We start from the raw sequence: 20,069 nt of genomic DNA on the forward strand, positions 1-20,069 counted from the left end.
GAAATTACTAAGCAACAAGTGATAAAACTAACATCAGTATGATCTTTTAAAATTCTAGCAGGTAAGTTTTGCACATTCCTGCCAACACTACCACATATTGTAGTTTCATCTCAGAGTTTATCACATTTTTAAGTTCTGCTCACATCAAATATTGCACAAAAAAAACCAGATAGTTGCCTTAGTTTTAACTGAGATGGAATTGTTTTATTCAGAGTGTTTGGTGGGATATATTTTGGTTCTACGTGAAAAACACTGCTGATAACACACCAATGTTTATGGCTGTTGTACAGCAGTGTAGAGCCAAGGCCATTCCTGTTTCTCAGCAATTGGGCTGGGAGGAAACAGAATCAGGACAGCTGACTTAAACTAGGCAAAGTGATATTCCATATCACATGGCATCCTGCAGAGGGAGAGTCCTGAAGGGTGTGGGAGCGCATCTCTCTCTTCTGCTTGCTGTGGAGCTAGCTGAGCGTTGGTCAGTGCATTGGTGAGCAACTGCTTGTGCATCACTTGTTATACATTCATATACAGACACACACACACAGAGTCATAACTATCAACAAAAAAATCTAAGCCTCAAAAAAAATTCCATGACAACAGTTTAAAGAGAACTAAAGATCAAATAGTGTTCCCTTTCAAGAAAAAGACATTATAAACCCTTAATCCAGTCTGGCTGCCCAATTGTAAAAGTTAACAGAGTACTTTTTTCCCCACAGAATATTTTGATTATTAAGGAGGAACAATACCAGCATTGGAGTGATCTCATCTTCATGAAAAAAAAAATTCTTTCATGCAAGAAATCCTGCATTCTGGAGTACATTGGCTCCAAGAGAATAATCTATCTTGTAAATCTTGCTCTTAAAAATTAGGTTAAAAATAAAAGCACAAATAAAAGGAAGATCTTCACTGACTGTATTGTGCTTGTATATTACTTGTCATACAATGCTTTGCTGACTGGAAAGGCAGGGGGACAGTAAATGTTGGTAAGTTATTTCAGCTGTTACTCACCAATTTTTTATTTCTACCCCCACTGGATTTTTTTCATCAAATTTCAGAAAATATTTCACAGCTTGCAGTATAAGAACAAGTTACTTCCCTTTCATTCTTGGGAAGTACATTAAAAAATAGCCAGAACAGCACTGGCCAAGGAAACATTTAACTCAGTTGTGACTGTTATGATGACACTAACATATATGTTGTCCTTCTCACTAAAAGTGAGGATCCTCTTTTTTTCTGACTAGCATGAAATCATGAATTTGTTACATGCAACAGAAGTCCTTAGAAATCTCTGCAAAGCTTTGCTGTACTTCACACTAATTGAGAAACAGGCTATTTAACAAATAAGATTGTAATTCTTCCATTTGCAAACGACTTTCACAAGTCACATGTTCTTCTTTAAAAAGAAACTGCCTATAAAGTAAGATACTGCGTGAAGATACTTTTCCTGTCTAGTCATGGTGCTCCATGCCTTGTGCGGTGGCAAACGTACTGCTCTATTTCACAAACCCCAAGATCAAAGGCAACAGTAACAGCTGCTGCCTTTGCTGAACCAGCTTGTGTTTGAAAAGGACAAGCCTATCAAGCCAATATACCTGGATAGTAGGAAGAAATACCGTGAGTGTGGTAAGGTTGCACAGTGAGATTGCGCATTCAAGGCCAGGCTGGATGGGGCTTTGAGCAATCCAGTCTAGTAGCAGGTGTCTCTGCCTACAGCATGGGGGGTTGGAACTAGGTGATCTTAAAGGTCCCTTCCGACCCAAACCATCACGTTGATTCTATGATATCTCAACTATTTCCACTTTCCATCTTTATGAGTTCTTAGTAAATACAGTGTGTCAGTTCCAGCAGAAAGCGAAATTACAGAGAAATGCATCTTACCCAAAATGAAGTGAATTCTATAAAGATCAGATTTCTGAAGAAGGCTGCGCAGTTTCAACAGCAGTTCAATCGTTTCCGCACAGTTATCTGTGGTCCCAGATTTTAGCTGAAGTATTGCCTCCAAATACAAGGCAGCCAGATGAGTGTGGTACTTTTCTTTCTACAGATGAAATAAACAACGTTAGCTCAAGTTTACAAAGACAATCTCTTCTCCCCCCCAATAACATTTCAATTAATATTTACGTAATTCCATACAGATGTTTAAGTTCATTCATTTTAATCAAATTATTCAGAAATTTGTAGTTCATGCAGTGAACTTATTCAGACTAGCTTCACAAGATAGGATATGCTATGCCTACAGCTATGGGTTCTCTATCTCAACAATGCAGCTATTCCTGAAAAAACAGATGACATCTTATTTGTAAGCTCCTCTTTACCTTAAATAGACAAGCTCAACTGTGGGGGTTTTTTTTGTGCAAAAATTATTTCCTTTCTAAAGTTCAATCATTGCATTAAAACAGATCTCTCCCCTTTGACTACAAGCATGTTCTACGTAGTCTTCTCCTCTTATTTCTCTAATAAAAGTCTAATTTTGACCTAGCACAGTTTTCTCTATATTTAAGTATGTTCTTTTAACTTCTCCATTTCTGCAATAAAATCTGAAAAAGCCAGAGGCAGGTAAGTGTTATTTGTTATGTCACAGTCATCAATACCAGCTGATAACCTGACTACTGCTTGGAACATTCTCACACAGCAGTCACAATGATCAAGTACATTCTGAAGAAGAAATACATGTATAACTCAGTATTTATTAACAGGCAGAGCAGATTTAGTTATAAATTAGTTTTGCTAGAAATATTCTACAAAACTAACTTCAGAACTTCACTTGAAATTATGCATGACATAAAAGACTAGTACATTCACTGGTCAGTGTCATACACCATGACTATCTGAAACAGCAGCAGAGAGAAACCATTGGTTTAGCATGTATGTTTTAGGAATGTAAATTCAGTAACTGTCTATTGAATTTCTTCAGTGTTCATTTCTTTTCATCGTGTTCAGGCTAAAGCAGTTGCAATTTCTTCTGTGTCTAAAATGCCTCATATCCAAGTACCACAATACTTTCTTGTTTGAAAAAAGAATATACTGTCTACACTGTCACTTCTGACTAGTGAACACATTTTTTTGGACATTCAACATTTAGAGATGCTTGGAATTCTACAGTTAAAGGTGCATGTTTTGATTCTATCACTTCTGAAGATCTCACCAAAAGGACAAGATGAAGTCTATCTATATTATAAAGTAAGTTTGGATGTTTGAAAATGACAAATGACACTCAACAGGGGAAAAAAAAATAAAGTTTTCCAGCAATTGATATGCAGTCAACTCTGACAGACTGAACACACCCTTGTTTCACCTTCTCCTGTGTACTTTGCAGGTATCTCAAAGTTTTATGTGTTTACAACTCTTGCAGGATGTACTGTTTAGTCTAAATGAATGCCATACTGAATAGTAGCAAACATACCCAGGAAATTTTCATCTAAAATAAATCACTGTTTGTGGAAGGAGTGTTACCAGTGACACAGAAAAGCATGCAACAATCAGATGCAAAAGTAAGCAATTGTTTTGCCATTGTGAGAGTTGAAAAAGATGAAAAAAAAACCCAGAATATACATCACATTATGCTCGTTTCTTCTAGATTTTGGCTTGTTTCAGAGTTGTTCATCACGTGTATAGGATTTAGCATGCAGACTACTTTTGGTATGGCTGTAGGACTCACCTCTATTTTTCTTTCCAATACGAGATGTTCCAGATACTTAATACGTGCTTTAGGGTATTTGTTAAGGCAACTGATGATATCATCTGGATTTATGTTGTTTTTCTCTTGCTCTTCTAAAGGTCTTTTAGTAAAAACCTGCACTCCAACCTAAAAATAGATAGCTGCATTCAGGAACTCAATGACAACCATTTTATTATTGTTTCAATATTTACTTAACAGCACTATCAGGTCAGTTGGCACATTATTCACAAGACAAACAATGCAAAACTGCCCCTCATACCACTAAGATTACACTACTTTGTGCTTAATGTGATCGTACCCACTCCTATATCCCTTACCTCACTCAGCAGTCTGTGCATTGCCATGCATATGAACCTTTTGTTGAGCACACCCTACACCAGCTACAAGAAGTATTGAACAGATCAGCACAACAGAGGGGCAATTTACTGCAGAGGACTGAAGTGTAAGTTGAAGATCTGGATACGTACGGGTTTCTCTCTCCGTATCATGACATTTGATAGATTTCTACAACCATCAAAATCAAAGTTGAGAAATCTGGCACAGAGTAACCGAACTTCAAATTAATACTGATTTGGTAGTGACAAATTCCACCAGCACAGGCCAATACAGCATAAAGCATGCCTCTTCACAGCACACTAACATACTACAGAATTGCCTTTTTACTTCTGCTGGAAGAAGTTTTTCTATTATTGTTTTTAAGCAATGAGATGTTGTGCTGAATGAAGGCTGTTTATTCTACAGCCCAGTGTAAACAGTACCCTTCACTGGAATTTGTTTGTAAGGAAAAGCAGCAGCAGCTAACCTTTTAAATGAACTTCTGTTTGTTTTTTAATAAAGATGTGAAAATTATCTTAGAAATGTGAAGAAAACAAGTACACCAATCACAAACCTCTTCATTTTTTTGTAAAACCCATTCGGAGTATTTCCACACCAAATCCTGGTCTGAGCAGAACGTCAGGAAGTCTACCACATATTCGTAGAGATCTGAACGTGTAGAGTCTTCAATGTCCCCATCAACTATTTGCACCCATAACTGACAAAAAAAAATAATTAAGAAGTATTTAAACATTCTTGACTCAAAAAGTATACAAAGCATAACAACACTTAGCATTAGCCATTGGTATGCATGCAATTTAAAAAGGTTCTACAAACACTAAGTGTAATGGACCTCATTGGTTACTGAATTCACACTTCCTCTCCATCATAGCTTTTCTTATACCTGCCAGATTCAACTAATTCAGTCCCCATAATGTGTGGTTTTCACCATCTGAGAACAACCAGCAGAAGGACAGGTAGGATTTTATGATGATTTATAGCTGACACTCAGTTGACACTATAGTAGCAGTAGCAGTTGACACTATAAAGCTCTATACTAACCTGAAGTGCTGCAGCATCTTGACCATTGTAGTGATACAGGAGACCAAGGGCAAAATACCTGCATGAAAACAGAAAACAGTATTAAAATTGATAGATTTTTCCTATCAATTTTACTATGCTTTGATTAGCATAGAACCTAATAAATAGTTGCTTACAGTGGGATTTCTAAGTGATATGCACGTGGCCAAGACTACATTCAAAGGAGAGAAGTTTTTCCCCAGAAGAGCATCTGTGTCATTCCTCTCTCTAAAAACAGTTATAAATTACTAACTCTAGTTTAAGTGGTTACAAAACACTTGTCAAATCAGAGATGATTCTTATGCTGTTCTCTGAATTTCATGTACAGACCTAACAAGCTCTAAATAATAAGCATTCTGCTAACATTTAATCAAGTGCAATTATAATGAAATATATATGCTGCTTTTATTTAAAAATTTTGTTTTGCTATCAGAAATACATTTTTCTTTACTGCACCATGAAATCAAGTTAGGCCAGGAAGAACTTCATATGGTACCATTACAGATTGTTTTTTGTGTATTGTAATACAAATGAAGCTCAAGCTCTATAACGACTATTCTCACAAAACTGTTATGCATTTCACATCTGCAAAGGCTTGCCATGCAAACTGTACATGCCAAGAGCATTCTATAAAACACCTGAATTAAATCTAATCACAATTAAAGACCGCTCTTCACAACTGTACTTGCTACTATACTGTAGCTGCTGTGTATTTGGGGCAAGAAGGAAAAGCTGCTTTTGAATTTTGAACTCAGTGTGCTCCTACTGTTTTGCTAAAGGGTTACTGTTTAGGATCACAGAATGACCCAGGTTGGAAGGTGCCACACACTTTAAAGGCTGAAGAAATGAAATCAAAGACAAAGGCTATCTATGACTGGAGTGATTTTAATTTTTTTTTTCCCAATTAATTCTCTTTCCATTGCCATTTCCTAATTGAAGTAATTTTCAAGTATTTGTGGAGGTTGGTGCCCTACCTGTGGCAAGTGGAGGGGGGGGAAGGGTTGGAGATTCATGATCCTTGAGGTCCCTTTCAACCTGGGCCATTCTGTGATTCTGTGATCCTAAATAGTATCCCTTTGGCAAATCAGAAGGGGCACACTAAGTTCAAAATTCAAAAGCAGCTTTTCCTTCCTGCCCCAAATACACAGCTACAATTTTAAAGCTACTAGTTACTTAATAACTTCTACCTAAAATACAGCGTGTTTTGAGGCAACTTCTCATTATGTCCTAGACATTTAGGACTACTACTGCTGTTGCATCCATTCAGCTCTCACACTATCACAAGGGCAAATAAATTGCTTTTTCCCCCATTGAGATCCATACCAATACTCATTTTTGCACTGGACATAGTTTCAAGGGGAAAACTCTGTATTCCATCAGGTATCTTTACCTTTGATTGTCAGTTAAGGCCTTCCTCCCCAAGTTTGGGGACTTTTACAAGTCAGACCAAATTGGCTTTTGTACATTAAGTCAGAAATACATCACTCTAGAATTCAACAGCTTTTTAGGTCAAGCATTTTTCTTGCTGGTCTCAAGGGTGCCATACTCAAAAAATCCACTCACTTTTTGTGCTTCTCCAGCCACGCAGCGCTATCTGTTAGAAGACAAAAGTTCTCTGAAACCAGCAGATCCAGCAGGCTTTCATGATTTGCCTCTGCATATAACTTGAGCAAAGCCGTGTCAATATCCTCCTTGTAGCCATTTGCAACCTCAGTGCTGCGGACTTCATTCAAGTAACTCATGAGAAATCGTTTGCATTTTATCATCTTCTCCTGGTCCCCTTGGGTCAGCTGGTTTAGGTCAGCATACTCATGCAGTGGAGGATGAGACCGTATAAATGAAGAGGAAGTAGGCAACAGGAAGGGGTAGAGAGAGATCAGCTCCCGGACATCAAGCTGGCCGCTTCTGCAATTACAGTGTCAAACTAGATGAAGCAAAAAGAAAGAAAAAGTATACATAGGCACAAAAAAATAACATTCTGGGCATGTGTGCACATATGCTTGGAGGCAGGACACCAACAGGTCATCGGTTTCTGGAAGTTATTGCCTTCTGCGTCAAAGCAAGTATCAGAACAAATTTGGAATTTTATTCTTGATATTTTTGTATTTCTTTTGTATCTCCACTAGATTTCTGAGAATTCAGAGACTGTCCAGTCTTTTGCTTTTGATATACTACAGCTGTTTGGTGGCATACCAAAAAAAAAACCAACCAAAAAAAATCATCTCAACAGCTTCAGGGACTGGGACAAGTTCCTGGGACTGTCCTAAACTTCATCAATAATACACCTGACAGAGGCAAAAAAAAACAAACCAAAACAAAAAACCAAACCAAACAACAAGCAGTAAAAGGTTGTAGGAAAGCCAAAAAGACTGTGTGAATGTTGCACACCATAACACAAGTATGTTACCCTATACAGGTTTTCTCTACCACATCCAAGAAAGTCCTCAAGCAATGGAAAAGACAATCTTACGAAAGAATAACATCAGAATTTGGTCCAAATGTGGCAAATATCTCCCTGATTTTCACACTTAGAATGATAATGCCTGCAAGGCTTCGTTTTAGAAGAGCAATAAGAAATCAAGATTTATATTTTATTTCTCTGTCAATTCACTATTCAGAACTCACCTTCAGAGACTAGCTTTCCTGAAAGGCAGAAGATACTGTTGTCGAAAAAAATAAAAATGAACTTCAAGTTCGCCAGAAGAAACCCTGTTTATTTTTTTCTTCTCCACAAACAAAACTTAAGATGTTTTTATCTATATCTATACAATAGTCAGCCTCAGGAAGACTTTCCCATTCACAAAACTGACTGGAAAATTCTAAAAGGAAACTAGTTATAACCATGGAACTAAATGGAGCAGGAATAATTTTTTTCAATCCATTGGCAATAACTGTGAATGATCACAGAATTACAGAATGACTTAGGTTGGAAGAACCCCATAGCCCAGCCATCCCCATCTCCTGCCATGGGCAGGGCTGCCCCTCACCAGCTCAGGCAGCCCAGGGTCCCATCCTATCTGGCCTTGAGCAGGGATGGGGCACCACAGCTTCTCTGGGCAGCTGTGCCAGTACCTCACCACCCTGTGAGTAAAGATCCTCTCCCTAGTATCTAATATTAGTCACCCTTCTTTCAGTTTAAAGCCATTCCCCCTTATCCTATCATTGTCTTTCCACATAAAGATCTGGGCAATCTGTTCTCAGTGGTCTTCGCTTGAGCAGGAACCTCCTAAGGTCCCTTCCAACCTCAACCATTCTGCTGTTCAGTGAGTCTACGAAATAGGTTAACCTCTCATCTATTGTTCTGAAGTAATTGAAGTGCTGAAGGCATGCTCCAAGTTGTTCACTTCTGGCCAAAGAAATGATCCCCAAACCATTCAGAAAACATGAACCAGTAAGAGACACCACACTGTTAACAACTACTTAGAACTTGAAAAGTATGATTTAAGGATGTCCATAGGCTAATGAATCTGTACCAGAAGAGTAAAATTCTGGGAGACAGCAGCAATAGCAAGGAATTTAAGAGCAGTAAGCAAACATCTTGTTTCAGAGCCTAGAGCCTGCAAAGCATGGAAACAGCAACATCAGTAAGAGAAAATTACAGAATTTGAACATAGGGAGCCTTCCTGTAAAGAGAGGCTTTATAGAATCATACATATGTATAGAACCATAGAATGGGCTGGGTTGAAAAGGATCTCAAAGATCATCTAGTTTCAACCCCCCTGCTAAGTGCAGGGTCGCCAACCACCAGACCAGGCTGCCCAGAGCCACATCCAGTCTGGCGCTGAACGAAATGATTCACACACTACTGCCAAAAAAGCTCAATCTCTACACTAGAAAGGGCAGCTTCTAATAAGAGAAATGTCCACATCTACTCTGCTGATTCCTGCAGTTGAAATTTCCTTTTAATTCCTCTTTCTGGGTTTTGCATTTGGTTTCGAAATTCTTAGATCCACATTATGGCGACCTCACCCATTATGATGAATTCAGCAATAGCCTATGTTATAGCAATCCCCAATGTTAACAACATGTAGGTTAATTTGTAGGTTATAGTGGATAATATGATGCTAGCAGTAACAGCCTGTCAAACCAAACAAGTCCTGTGGTGACAGTTCATTTTAAGGTTAAAAGTTTCAACTAAAGAAAAGAAAATCTTCCCTCCCTCTGTTTAACTATTAGAGTTTAAATCCAGCTACCACTTCCTTCCTTTTTGTCAATGTTAGTCAGTACTTGGAAGCATCAGCATAACCAAAAGGAACTTAGTAGGAAAGTATTCCTCTTAAAAGTTTCAGCCTCTAAGAACTATGACTTTAAGAATAAGATAACTATTTTGATAAGGTTAATCAAGGATTACTGATATAAGAAAATGAGATTTAATCCAATGCAATTATTTCCTGTTTAATCTGTAACTCATAGATGTTTCCTGAGAAACGAGCTGATCTGGCTACAAATTTGGCCAGCAGCAGATCCACACCTGACCAGTCTCTTGAAGCTTCTGCTGCTACTGTTTCACTGCTAAATCACCTCTTCCTCAGACATACATTAAGTGGCCCTTCAGCATTTTAAAATAAATTATTTCTGACTAACACCAACTTACACCACCTGCAGAGCAATACATGCAGATAGGGGAGTATTTGCATAGACTGTCACTTATCATTTTTCCTACAAATATCAATAAAAATATCAATTACTTGGACTAGGTATGATGGCCATGGTTGAAAAAAAATAATAATCATCATCAGGGAAACTGCATTCTATAAGAGTCATCCAAATATATGGACACATACACACACATGTGTAGATAGTGAGAAGTGATACTTATTTTTGTTTTCTCCTCACCACAAAGATTTTATCAGTTCATGAAAAGCTGTTCTACTTTGGAGTTGCAACTTTGAGAGAAAGGAACGCTCTGGGATGCTGACCCAGCTTCAAAATTCATGCTCAGACAGAAAGTTTTCTCATGAAACAGCTTTTCTATAAAGGAGCTTGCACAACACTGAAACTGAATTACTGAAACTTGCTTGTCAGATGGACCATCAGCTGGATAGGTGCTGCATAACTGAACTGGGCTGTTCCATCTCCCTTCCACTCACAAGGTGCCAGAGCTCTCTGCAGGACACACTTCCTCTTTTTCATTGCTATTAAAGACCTTTAAATCACTGTGAGCACGAATAGACTGCAGGCAATCAATGACAGGAATTTTGGGTAAAGGAATAAAAGAGTTGAGGTTGAAGGGACAAACCATAGTCAAGATAGCTGCACTGCTATAGAATCCTGGCCACACACACCTAACACACCTAGACAAGGAATAAACATTACAGCTAGTTCAACCTCAAACCATTTTATCACAGCCGGCCACAGTAAAAAGAAGTCTGCTGGAAATCAATGTGGAAAAGTTTAGTGGAAATTTTGTAAAGGATTCTTTACTTCATAGACCTTTTAATTCCGCTTAAGATACACGAGACAGCAAAGATTTAGTTCCAGTGTTTGGAAGATCACAGGGAGGGAAACTGTAAGTTGCTTACTATTGCCAAAAATTACAAGGTAATACAGACAGGGGTACAGACAGGGCCAAACCAAATTGCTCAAATGCTGTTCAGGTCTTTTTTGTCATTCTCCAGTTTCCACTCTGTACACACTGCCCATTCAAGCCCCGTGTTTCCCATTATCCTGCTATACTGGAGAGAAAATGCAGAATTCCTTGTCTAGTAGTAACTTCTCCCAAAGGTTCACTTTCCTAGAAACATTTCCATTAATCCAAGAGCAACTCTTTTTCCTACAATGTAGAAGTCTACTACCAACACACAGTCAGATTACAGAATTAGAGAATTCAGAATCAGATTATAGAATTACAGAAACCTTAACACTGCTGGACATTAGCATACAAGAAAAAAAACCAAAACCAAAACACCAAACAGTTGCATTAACTCTTGAAATACAAAGCTGTTTCAATCTTACTCTGCATTTTCCCCTAAGCAAGTCATTTTATCACATGCGATTTCAAAAAACACTCAGGAGACCAAGTGTTTTTAAAGCCAGTTATGCTAACCCCTTATTTAAAGATAAGTTACTACGTTTCTTGTCACACAATTACCTGAAGAGTTCTTTTGCTTCAAGGAACTGAAGCTGTGCAAACTGTATAAAACCTGCTTGCTGCAAAATTCGTTTGTACATTACCTATAAAAGAGAAGGGGGAAAAACTATTACATTTCTAAGGAGTTATTCACATGATGCCAGTCAGAGCTGTAACAAGTACATCATAAAGACACTGAATACATGACTTCCAACTGGAACCATTAAGTAACACGTGAAAATAATATCATGATATTAAATTGTATGTACCCACATATACTCTGAATCTGCTGCCCAGGCTGAGTTACATTCACAGATGTGTGTAAACACAACACTATCCACAAAAACGTACTGAAAACAAATCCACAAATAGCAAATTCAGGGTTTCTTACTCAAACACTGGCTCATCTAACACCAGTCTGACCTGCCTCAAGTTCATGGTATTTACAAATGGCCAATGGTTATCTTTAATGTTCCTGTAATTCACCAGACAAAAAAAACAACAACTCAAGGGTCCCAGCTGAACACACACAGCCAACTTTCTCCTCTTCTGACCACACTTCTCCTGCCACCTTGCTGGTGATTTTCACAGCCTCCTTCCCACTTGATAACGATATTTCTGATTTTCTGACAGATTTCTGTTGTTGCTGTTGTTTTTAATTAACAGATACTTTTAAAGCAGTTCAATTTATCAAATATAGAATACATCATGAAATGTACACAAAATATGCTTTAAAAGGAAAGCATAAGTAAAAGCACAAGGAAAGCAATGTGTTACAGTTTTGTTGTTACGATCATGCCTAGACAGAAACAAAGAGTTTACAGAAGAAAAAAAAAAATCACTACAAAAAGAGCAACTCTGCTTTAAATACTAAAATGGTATTTTTTGGTTTTTTGAATCTGAATGGTGAATTGGTTATCATTAGATTAAATGTAGCTCAAATATTTCCAATGGCAAAAAGAAAATTACTGAAAGGAACCTCAACTGTGATATGCAAAATATCCACCACTTGAGACAGCACAAGTGCTTTGTGAATACAGCTAGCCACTTCCACATGCTCTCAACTTTACCCTTCAACTTTATCATGAATATGCAGTTTTCTGACATCAAGCCAAGTACGAATGCAGTTATGAACAAGAGTTCCATTTTCAGTGAGAACAACCAGAGAAATTCCAATCCATTCAGGCACACAATTCAGGCATACTTCAAGCAGGGTAGACTGATATTCCAACCACTGATTTTTCATCTTGATTAAAGACTGTGGATGTACCAAGAGAAATTCTTGGCTTAAGTCCATTTAGTTTGTGCATACACTACTAATGGATTATCCTAAGGAAATACTTATCCTTGATCATCAATGAACCATTACAACTACTGATTTGTAGAGTGCTGAGACTTTTCTTGCCTCCCCAGTGTTGGGGGTAGAAGGGTAAATAAAGGGACATGTTATCTGGCACATCTTCTCAGACAAATGCTATGATAAAAGGGAACTTAATTAGAGCAATCAAGTAAAACTACCTCAGACGATAATGCATACATAAAAAAAACTCCAAATATCTTAGATTTACAATTGTGTTACTATACCAGTGAATTGAAATCTGTGAGCTTATGAATAGCTGTCTGGTAACCACCTGAGGACGCAGATAGGTGCTGGTAAAGGATTTCAACCCACATCTTACTGTGCCAAAAACCTTCAAAATCTGACCTCAGGCTTGCTAGGGAGGGCCAAAGAACAAACACTGATCAAGCTGCTAGAGAAACCAACATTAAAGTTAGGGGTTTTTGGAAATCCATTTTCAATTTTTCCAGTCAATGGACCACTAATTTTACACATTAGGAATTAGAATATTAGAGTTAAGTTTGCATTGATCTAACACACTGAAGGCGCTGCCTTAACTGTACAGCTTACTCTTTACAGCAATCTTCACAAGAGCTTGTTGACAGTTTAAGTGTAGGCCTAAGAAATCAGCTTTAAATTTAAAACTGATTAAGTGGTATTCACTTTCACTAATGTATCTTCACTCATTCCTTTGTTATCCAATTTCAGTGGACATCTCCAAGCAGATGCTTCTACAACTTTAAAATATACACTTAAAAGATATGGAGTATTCTGGTTGATTTTCACCCAACAAGGTAAGCATTACACATTAAAATGCCGCAAGATTATGGAAGCAATACATCTGGAAAATATGACAATATTATGCAGAGTTTTGAAAAATAAGGTAGATCTACGTACCAACTACAAACAGCTCATTTTTGTTTATGATACAGAAGTGATCCTGAGTCCTAGACTAATTGTGTAATTGGCACATTTAAAAACATGTTAAGTTACAGTCTGCCAGAATTCAAGACATTACTTACTGCCCCAGCATAACAACCACAGGACTCGAAGTGCCTTAGGCAAATTCTATACTGTTGACTGAATTCATATTAAAAAAAAAATAGCAAGAACAAAAGTTTACTTACAGAAACATGAATTAAGAGTTTTATTAATTAGTATCTGAAAAAGCACTAGTAAACAAAGCTGACTGCTGAAGCCACATTAGCTATAGCAAAGCCTTAATTCTACCAGCAGCTTGGAAAAGCCTTTCTAGGATTATCAGAATTCTCAACAAGATTGCCAAAAAGATTTTTTTCTAGAAAGTTACCTCAGTTTTCATCAGGTTTGTGTGCAGTTAACAAGTTTTTTGAAACTAGAGAGAAATGAGAGGCAAAAAAAGAGATACCTATGCAAGAGGTGTGTCAATCTAACCAAGGTCTTCACTACCATCAACCATGATTTCTGCAAACTTCAGCTGTCCTGAAAAATTAATAAGTAGTGTTCAGTCATTTCATGGTAGCATGGTAGAAAGGCCTTTCTATTCTTCTACCAAAAATGATAGCCAGCAAAGCCATCTCCCTTGCACCTCTCTTGCTTTGCAGTTTTTACTTAATGATAATTCTTGATGCTCAAAGACATTTTAATGTAATATAACAGAAATATGCAGTATGCAGGAGCACGTGCTAAATAATGTTGGAGCTGCTAATGCATGATCTTCTTACCATAAACTAAGCATTTGCTGTACAAATAATTTTGAGAATGCAGTACTTTACTGTTTCAACCCAAATATCATTCTGCATTATTGGCATATATACATATATATTTACGTAGATGTAAATAGAGAAAGTGTGCAACTGTGTATGCATGCAACAACAAGGCAGTATTGAACTTCAGAAAAAAATCTTATGTCCTCAATAGCTCCCTTGACTGAGTTCAAGTCACATATGCAATGGCAAAAGCCATTCCAAACTGGGAAAGATAAAACAGCTTATTGAAAATGAAGGCAGTATACTAATTGTATCAAACAACTGCAATCACCCTTCTGTATGGATAAATTACAGCTGCTGGATCAAGCATCTTAATCCAATACTTTCATTTTCCTACTCCTGCTAGTATAAAATGGTGAATTAAGGCCTTGAATGTCAGCTATACAAGAATCAGAGAAGCCTGGAAAATAGATACCTGAAGATATTTATTAGATAGGACTTAGAAGAGAGAGAGATGATCTGACCAATTAAAGAATGCCCAGGAAACGACGCAAGAGATGCATGTGAAGCGTGTGATTTGGATGTACTCTGTCAGGCTTATATTATGGGAGACTACAGTAAAGGAATGACTGATGTGCTTGTACCAAAACTGTAATGACAGCATTAATTATTAGAGACACATTGGAAAGCAAGCTCAACACGTCCCATTTCCAGCTACTGATGCATTCCGAAAAATTGGACTAACATGTCAACAAAGAATTTAAGTTGAACCATTTTAACAAGTCAATGGGAGGCTTCATCAATTTAAGCTGCAGTTAACATCAGTCTGTATTTAGAATTCAAAACTTCAAGAGGTTTTGCTTATAATGTAAATTTTTTGCTTTTCAGCCATAGCATTGACCAAAAGTAATTGAATACACTTGAAAACACAAAGTCAGAAAGAACTTAATGACATTCTTGGAAACAGTAATTTGGGGAAGTAAGGCATACATACAAATGCACATAAGGCACTAGTAAATAGAAGGTAACTTATTCTAAAAGTAGAAAACCCCTAAAAGTATGAAAACCTCAGAGGAATTAATCATGAATTTTATACAGGGAGTTGCAGTTAATCTGTGGAGAAATCTCTCATACTAAACCCTCATAAACTGGAAATAGCTGGAAAATTAGAGGTGTAAAAAATACACAGAAGACAGAATCATGTGTTCTGTCCTCATAGCAGGAATTTAGTTTGCCTCTTTAGATTGCAAAGGAAAAGTTAGACGTTAAAACAAACTGCAAACTGAATTCTGAATTCGCTGAGATATTTTCCGGTACTTCAGTACTTTTCAAGTACTTGCAGACAGTAAGGGGGAAGTAAAGGGGGGAAACATGGAAACAGTCTTCTGCCAAAATTTTTACATTCTGAAATCTCCCAGCCACTCAGAGGAATTATGGATCAAAGTAATGCTCTTTGAATTTTCATTTCATTTAATGATTTCTTTCCAAGGGCCTTGAACAACATTTACATGTTATGCCATGAACAAAATTACAAAGTTTTTAAAATTAAAATATTTCCTGATAGACTGAATTCATTTTGGTCCACTGCAGTTTTAAAATTTCCAGAGTCAGGTACCAAAATTTCAATGTATTCTAAGCAAACTCAAAGTAATGCAACAGATGCCATTTTGATGGCAGTGTAACACCCCAAAGTACCTAGAAAAAAATAGAAAATATTAATTTCTGCTCCACATATAGATTTCATGTGGATTATAGATCAAAAGGAAAGAAACCATCAAACATCCAATCACATACTTGGTGAATCGTTTCAAGTTCACTTCCAAAAATATTGCTCCAGAATAAACTGATTATTTCTTTATATTACAAGAGATTTCATGTTTATCTAAGTTTCAGACTCCAGATCAGAGATAGGAGTAAATTCTGAAGCATGTGTATTATAAAATAAACCAGAGGGAGAAGGAAATGAGTACAAATCTCTAACACTAAATAAAAAGCTACTGAGATGCTTTTACTCCACGGAAATCTTAACCATTCTGTTATATACCAGTCCAAGTCTGGAAGTAGAATGTGTTTGTTATGAACTTCCTACAACAGTTTTTAAAGTTGTATATTATGGAGTTTAAGACACAGTGAGAATGCCTAATAAAAAAACAAAAAAAAAAACAAAAAAACAAAACACCTCTGAATGGAAATAAAGCATACTTTTTTTTAAACAGCAATAATATCTAACAAGTGAACAGAGAGCTACAGCATGCACTGCAATGTTTCCTTCCCTGTCACCAATTTTCTGGTTTTAAGTTACGAACAAGGGGGAAAAAAGAATAGCAAAAACCAGCAGAACAGCCACACTCAGTGCTGCAAACGTCACAGCTGTTAACAACACAAATCAATTCAGTAGCACATTTGTTTCTCCAGGCTGAAATACTACAAGGTATTAGTAGATTCCTCTTCAATGCAAATTCCTCGCCCATCCTACCCAGTGATCATTTGGCCACTGGCATACATGGTTCCACTGTAAACTTACATTATCATGAAAATTCAAGTAATGACAGACCTGAAATTTCTCTTTTGGAATATTCCTTCGAGCTCCTTTTGCTAGAACAAGGGCTTCTTCCACTCTGTGGCTAGCTAGAAGATCCTGAATCTGCTTTTCCAAAGGCAGCGGTACCAAGATATACACACCCTTATTAGTAGCAACAATCACTTTTCCTGGAGAACACACAGACATTGATTTTACACTCTTTTTCAGAAAAAAAGAGCAGTATTTCAGAAATAGGCTTTAACATTTATGATATAAGAATCTAAACAGGGTTAAAGTTTTAAAACTTATCTTTGCTGTTACTGTATTCCCCAGATAGCACAGTTCACCAGTAATTTGCACTCCAAGCTAATAAACTTATTTATAGCAGATTTTGTCCCGCTCTGAGTAAATGAAGCTGATTATATTTCACTTCTGTAGAACTAAGTCATACAGGTCATCACTTTAAAATTAGATTCAAGAGAACAGACTTTTAACAGCAAGCCTATTTTCCTCATGCTTGCATTAGGAAATTGTACAGCTGTACTCAAAAAGTAAAAAGTAACATGCAATTCATAGTAGTAGGGTTTGTAGCTCTCTAGGGAAAAGAATAAAAACAAAACAAGTATGAAATATATTGCATAGCTAGTCTGTAATTGAAGGCTAGATCATTTAAAAAAAAAAAAGTGTATTTGTGTTTAACAACTTGTTATAAAATACCTACTTCTGCAGGTCTAGTGGCTGGCAACCCTGTCTGTGGAAGGGGGGTTGAAACTTTGAGGTCCTTTTCACCTTGGCCATTCTATAATTCTATGAAGCTTTATCAGCTGTTTTGGAAAGGCATCCAAAAGAACAATTTTAAGATACGTAAACTTTGCCAAGAGAACAAGTGGACATCTATCTGCAGCCCACAATTACAGACTTGTAACATCTTTAGTTTCTTTCAAAGAACAGTATCAAGTTACAAGAAAAAACTCTAGGCTCACACACTCCTATTCAACAACTAACTTGAATAAAGTACATTCAACATATTGGTGGAAGCACTGAATCCTAGATGATGATTTTTTCCTATCACAGCCTGCAGGAACCTAAATGACAAAAAATATTTGCTAAGAAGTTACAATAGTTCACACACTTGATAGATATTTGTTTTAAAAAAAAAAAACCCTCAAAAACCAACAAATGAAGTGACTACGCTCACAGTGGTGATTGTTCCAGAATTACTGGTACAAAAAAAAAAACCAAAAACAATTCTTTAGTACCTTCAAAATCCTGTAGAATATGACCTTCTTTAAATGGCAGGGTTTGCTTTTGCTGCTGGTCCAACATGCTGTGCACTGTAATGAAATCCTCATCCAAAGCAACCACATAGGGAAAGCACAAAGCTGCTCCAATCACGTTCTCCGACCAGTGCACAGGAGCACGCTGCGAAATGCCATCTACAGTTGCAAACATGCCTACAAAAAGAAAGAAGCCTGAGGCTCACACTAATTGAAGAGCATTTCCCCCCACCAGTATTGATAACAAGGTATAGGTCTTAGAAGAACAGATGCAGCATCAGATGGCACAATGGCAGCACGTCACACCTCCCTGAATCTTACAAACCTGTTGGCTTGTTCAGTTTGAAGTTCTTCTTTATCCAGCACCCACAGAAACAAATACCAAAATGAATGAAAAGTTGACTGAATGAATGAAAAGAGAAAATACTGAAAAAGCAACTAATCCATAACCCAGTTATTTTCATAAAAGTATCTTTAACAATTATGACATGCTGTTCAAACTCATAAATATTTAATGAGGTTGGATATTCAAACAATATGGTCTTAGTAAGAGCTGCAGATCTGCACAACCGACCTATCCTGCAATAAAGGCGTATTTGGTCCTTGCAGCATCATATGCCCAAAGAGCACGCCAGTCCGTATGCAGTGCTTCACTTCTCCACTTTGCCATGCCTAAATTTTCACAGAATGAGATTAGAGTTCCTATACAAAAGCCACTTCCTGAAAGGTGTCAGTTTTTCAAACCTCTTAAAAAAATATTCAAACATATAAAGCATATCTTTACTTAAGCCAAACACAGATTAAAAACATCTTTAATATCCAAAGATACCTATGCTGTCTTATCAAATCAATGATATTAAACCCAGTACTTTCAGTTAATATGTATTTTTTTGCTGCTATTGTCCTTTCTTCCTGTCTGTTCTGTTCTTCCTTCTCCTAGCTTAAAAGTATGACTTGCTTTTGGATCATAAGGCTTTGCTTCCATTTCTTGTACTCAGTATTCACCAATTCTACTTTCTGAGACTTTTCTACTATCAACTGATGGAAAATTCCAGTCTAGACTTGCAGATGTTGTTCAATAATTCTTTGACAACTGAGCATCATGTAAATTTCTGTTATAAACATGAACACGTACCACTTAATATCACAGAATTCTCACTCCACTAAAAAGACATGCCTATGAATATTGCTCTTCAGCAGGAATGAGCCATTTGGCAGCTGGTAGAATGAGCCTGAGTTCTAAAGGATAAAGGAGATTAAAAGATTATGTTATTCAATTTACAAAAGCTCTTCCAAACAGAGAATAACGAGGCAAGGGTGAAGTAAGGGTAGCTGGGTAGCAGTGCCACCCTGAAGGGAAATAAACAGACAAAAATCTAACACCTCTCCCTCCCTGACCCCAAAAAAAGTGAACAAAACATATGGCTGTAGATTTTTTTTATTTTATTTTTTAATGTATTTATAACACAGAACTGTGGTATAGAAACTAAGTTTCTGGATTCTTTAAAGCTGCTTTGAAATTATCAACCCTCTCCTTTGACTAATGGTGCTGCACAGCCATTATTTCACATCTAACTATTAGCATTTTATAAAGCATGTTATTTACTTTAACACTATCACTTTTTCAAACAGCACACTGCAGAAAATACTGCTTTGCCACAATATCCTATCCAAACTGACTTAGATATTCTTACACTTCGGAAGCAAAATTTGATGCAAGGCTGACTGCACTACTCATTTTTAATACCTTCCAGTTGTGACTCCTTGCTATCCTGTACTACAATTTCACTTCAAAAGGTGGGAAAAAAATATATATATCAGTAATAGTCAGGAATAATTATATTTGAAATTAAAATTTTAATAATTTTAATATTTCTTTGCTATTATTAAAACACTTTTTTTTCATTATGATTATTTTTAAATCACAGAGCTCTTTTAATTGGTCATTAAAAAAACCAAACCTTTAAGGAAATGAAAAGACAAGCAGAGCAAATCACAGTACTTTTCCAACTCAATATCTGTCTACAGCCCTCAGCTCTCAACAGCTGAGGCTTCTGAGGTAGAACAGTGTCATAGAATCATAGAATCATAGAATCACCA

At 36.9% G+C, this 20,069-nt stretch overlaps 1 protein-coding gene across 1 annotated transcript in view; it reads right to left on the reverse strand.

Annotated features, from left to right (window-relative positions):
* TGFBRAP1 (transforming growth factor beta receptor associated protein 1) overlaps positions 1 to 20,069 on the reverse strand; it is a 33,607-nt gene that overhangs the window by 5,721 nt on the left and 7,817 nt on the right. Inside the window, exons 3-10 of the mRNA XM_048932459.1 lie at positions 17,952 to 18,146; positions 16,726 to 16,880; positions 11,166 to 11,248; positions 6,638 to 6,979; positions 5,057 to 5,114; positions 4,569 to 4,712; positions 3,659 to 3,805; positions 1,879 to 2,038 (exon numbers count right to left, since the gene is read on the reverse strand). Coding sequence (XP_048788416.1) covers positions 1,879 to 2,038; positions 3,659 to 3,805; positions 4,569 to 4,712; positions 5,057 to 5,114; positions 6,638 to 6,979; positions 11,166 to 11,248; positions 16,726 to 16,880; positions 17,952 to 18,146 — 1,284 coding nt within the window. The remainder of the gene's footprint in view (positions 1 to 1,878; positions 2,039 to 3,658; positions 3,806 to 4,568; positions 4,713 to 5,056; positions 5,115 to 6,637; positions 6,980 to 11,165; positions 11,249 to 16,725; positions 16,881 to 17,951; positions 18,147 to 20,069) is intronic.

The sequence above is a fragment of the Lagopus muta genome, chromosome 1, assembly GCF_023343835.1.
Source record: "Lagopus muta isolate bLagMut1 chromosome 1, bLagMut1 primary, whole genome shotgun sequence".
Taxonomy (NCBI): Eukaryota; Metazoa; Chordata; class Aves; order Galliformes; family Phasianidae; genus Lagopus; species Lagopus muta.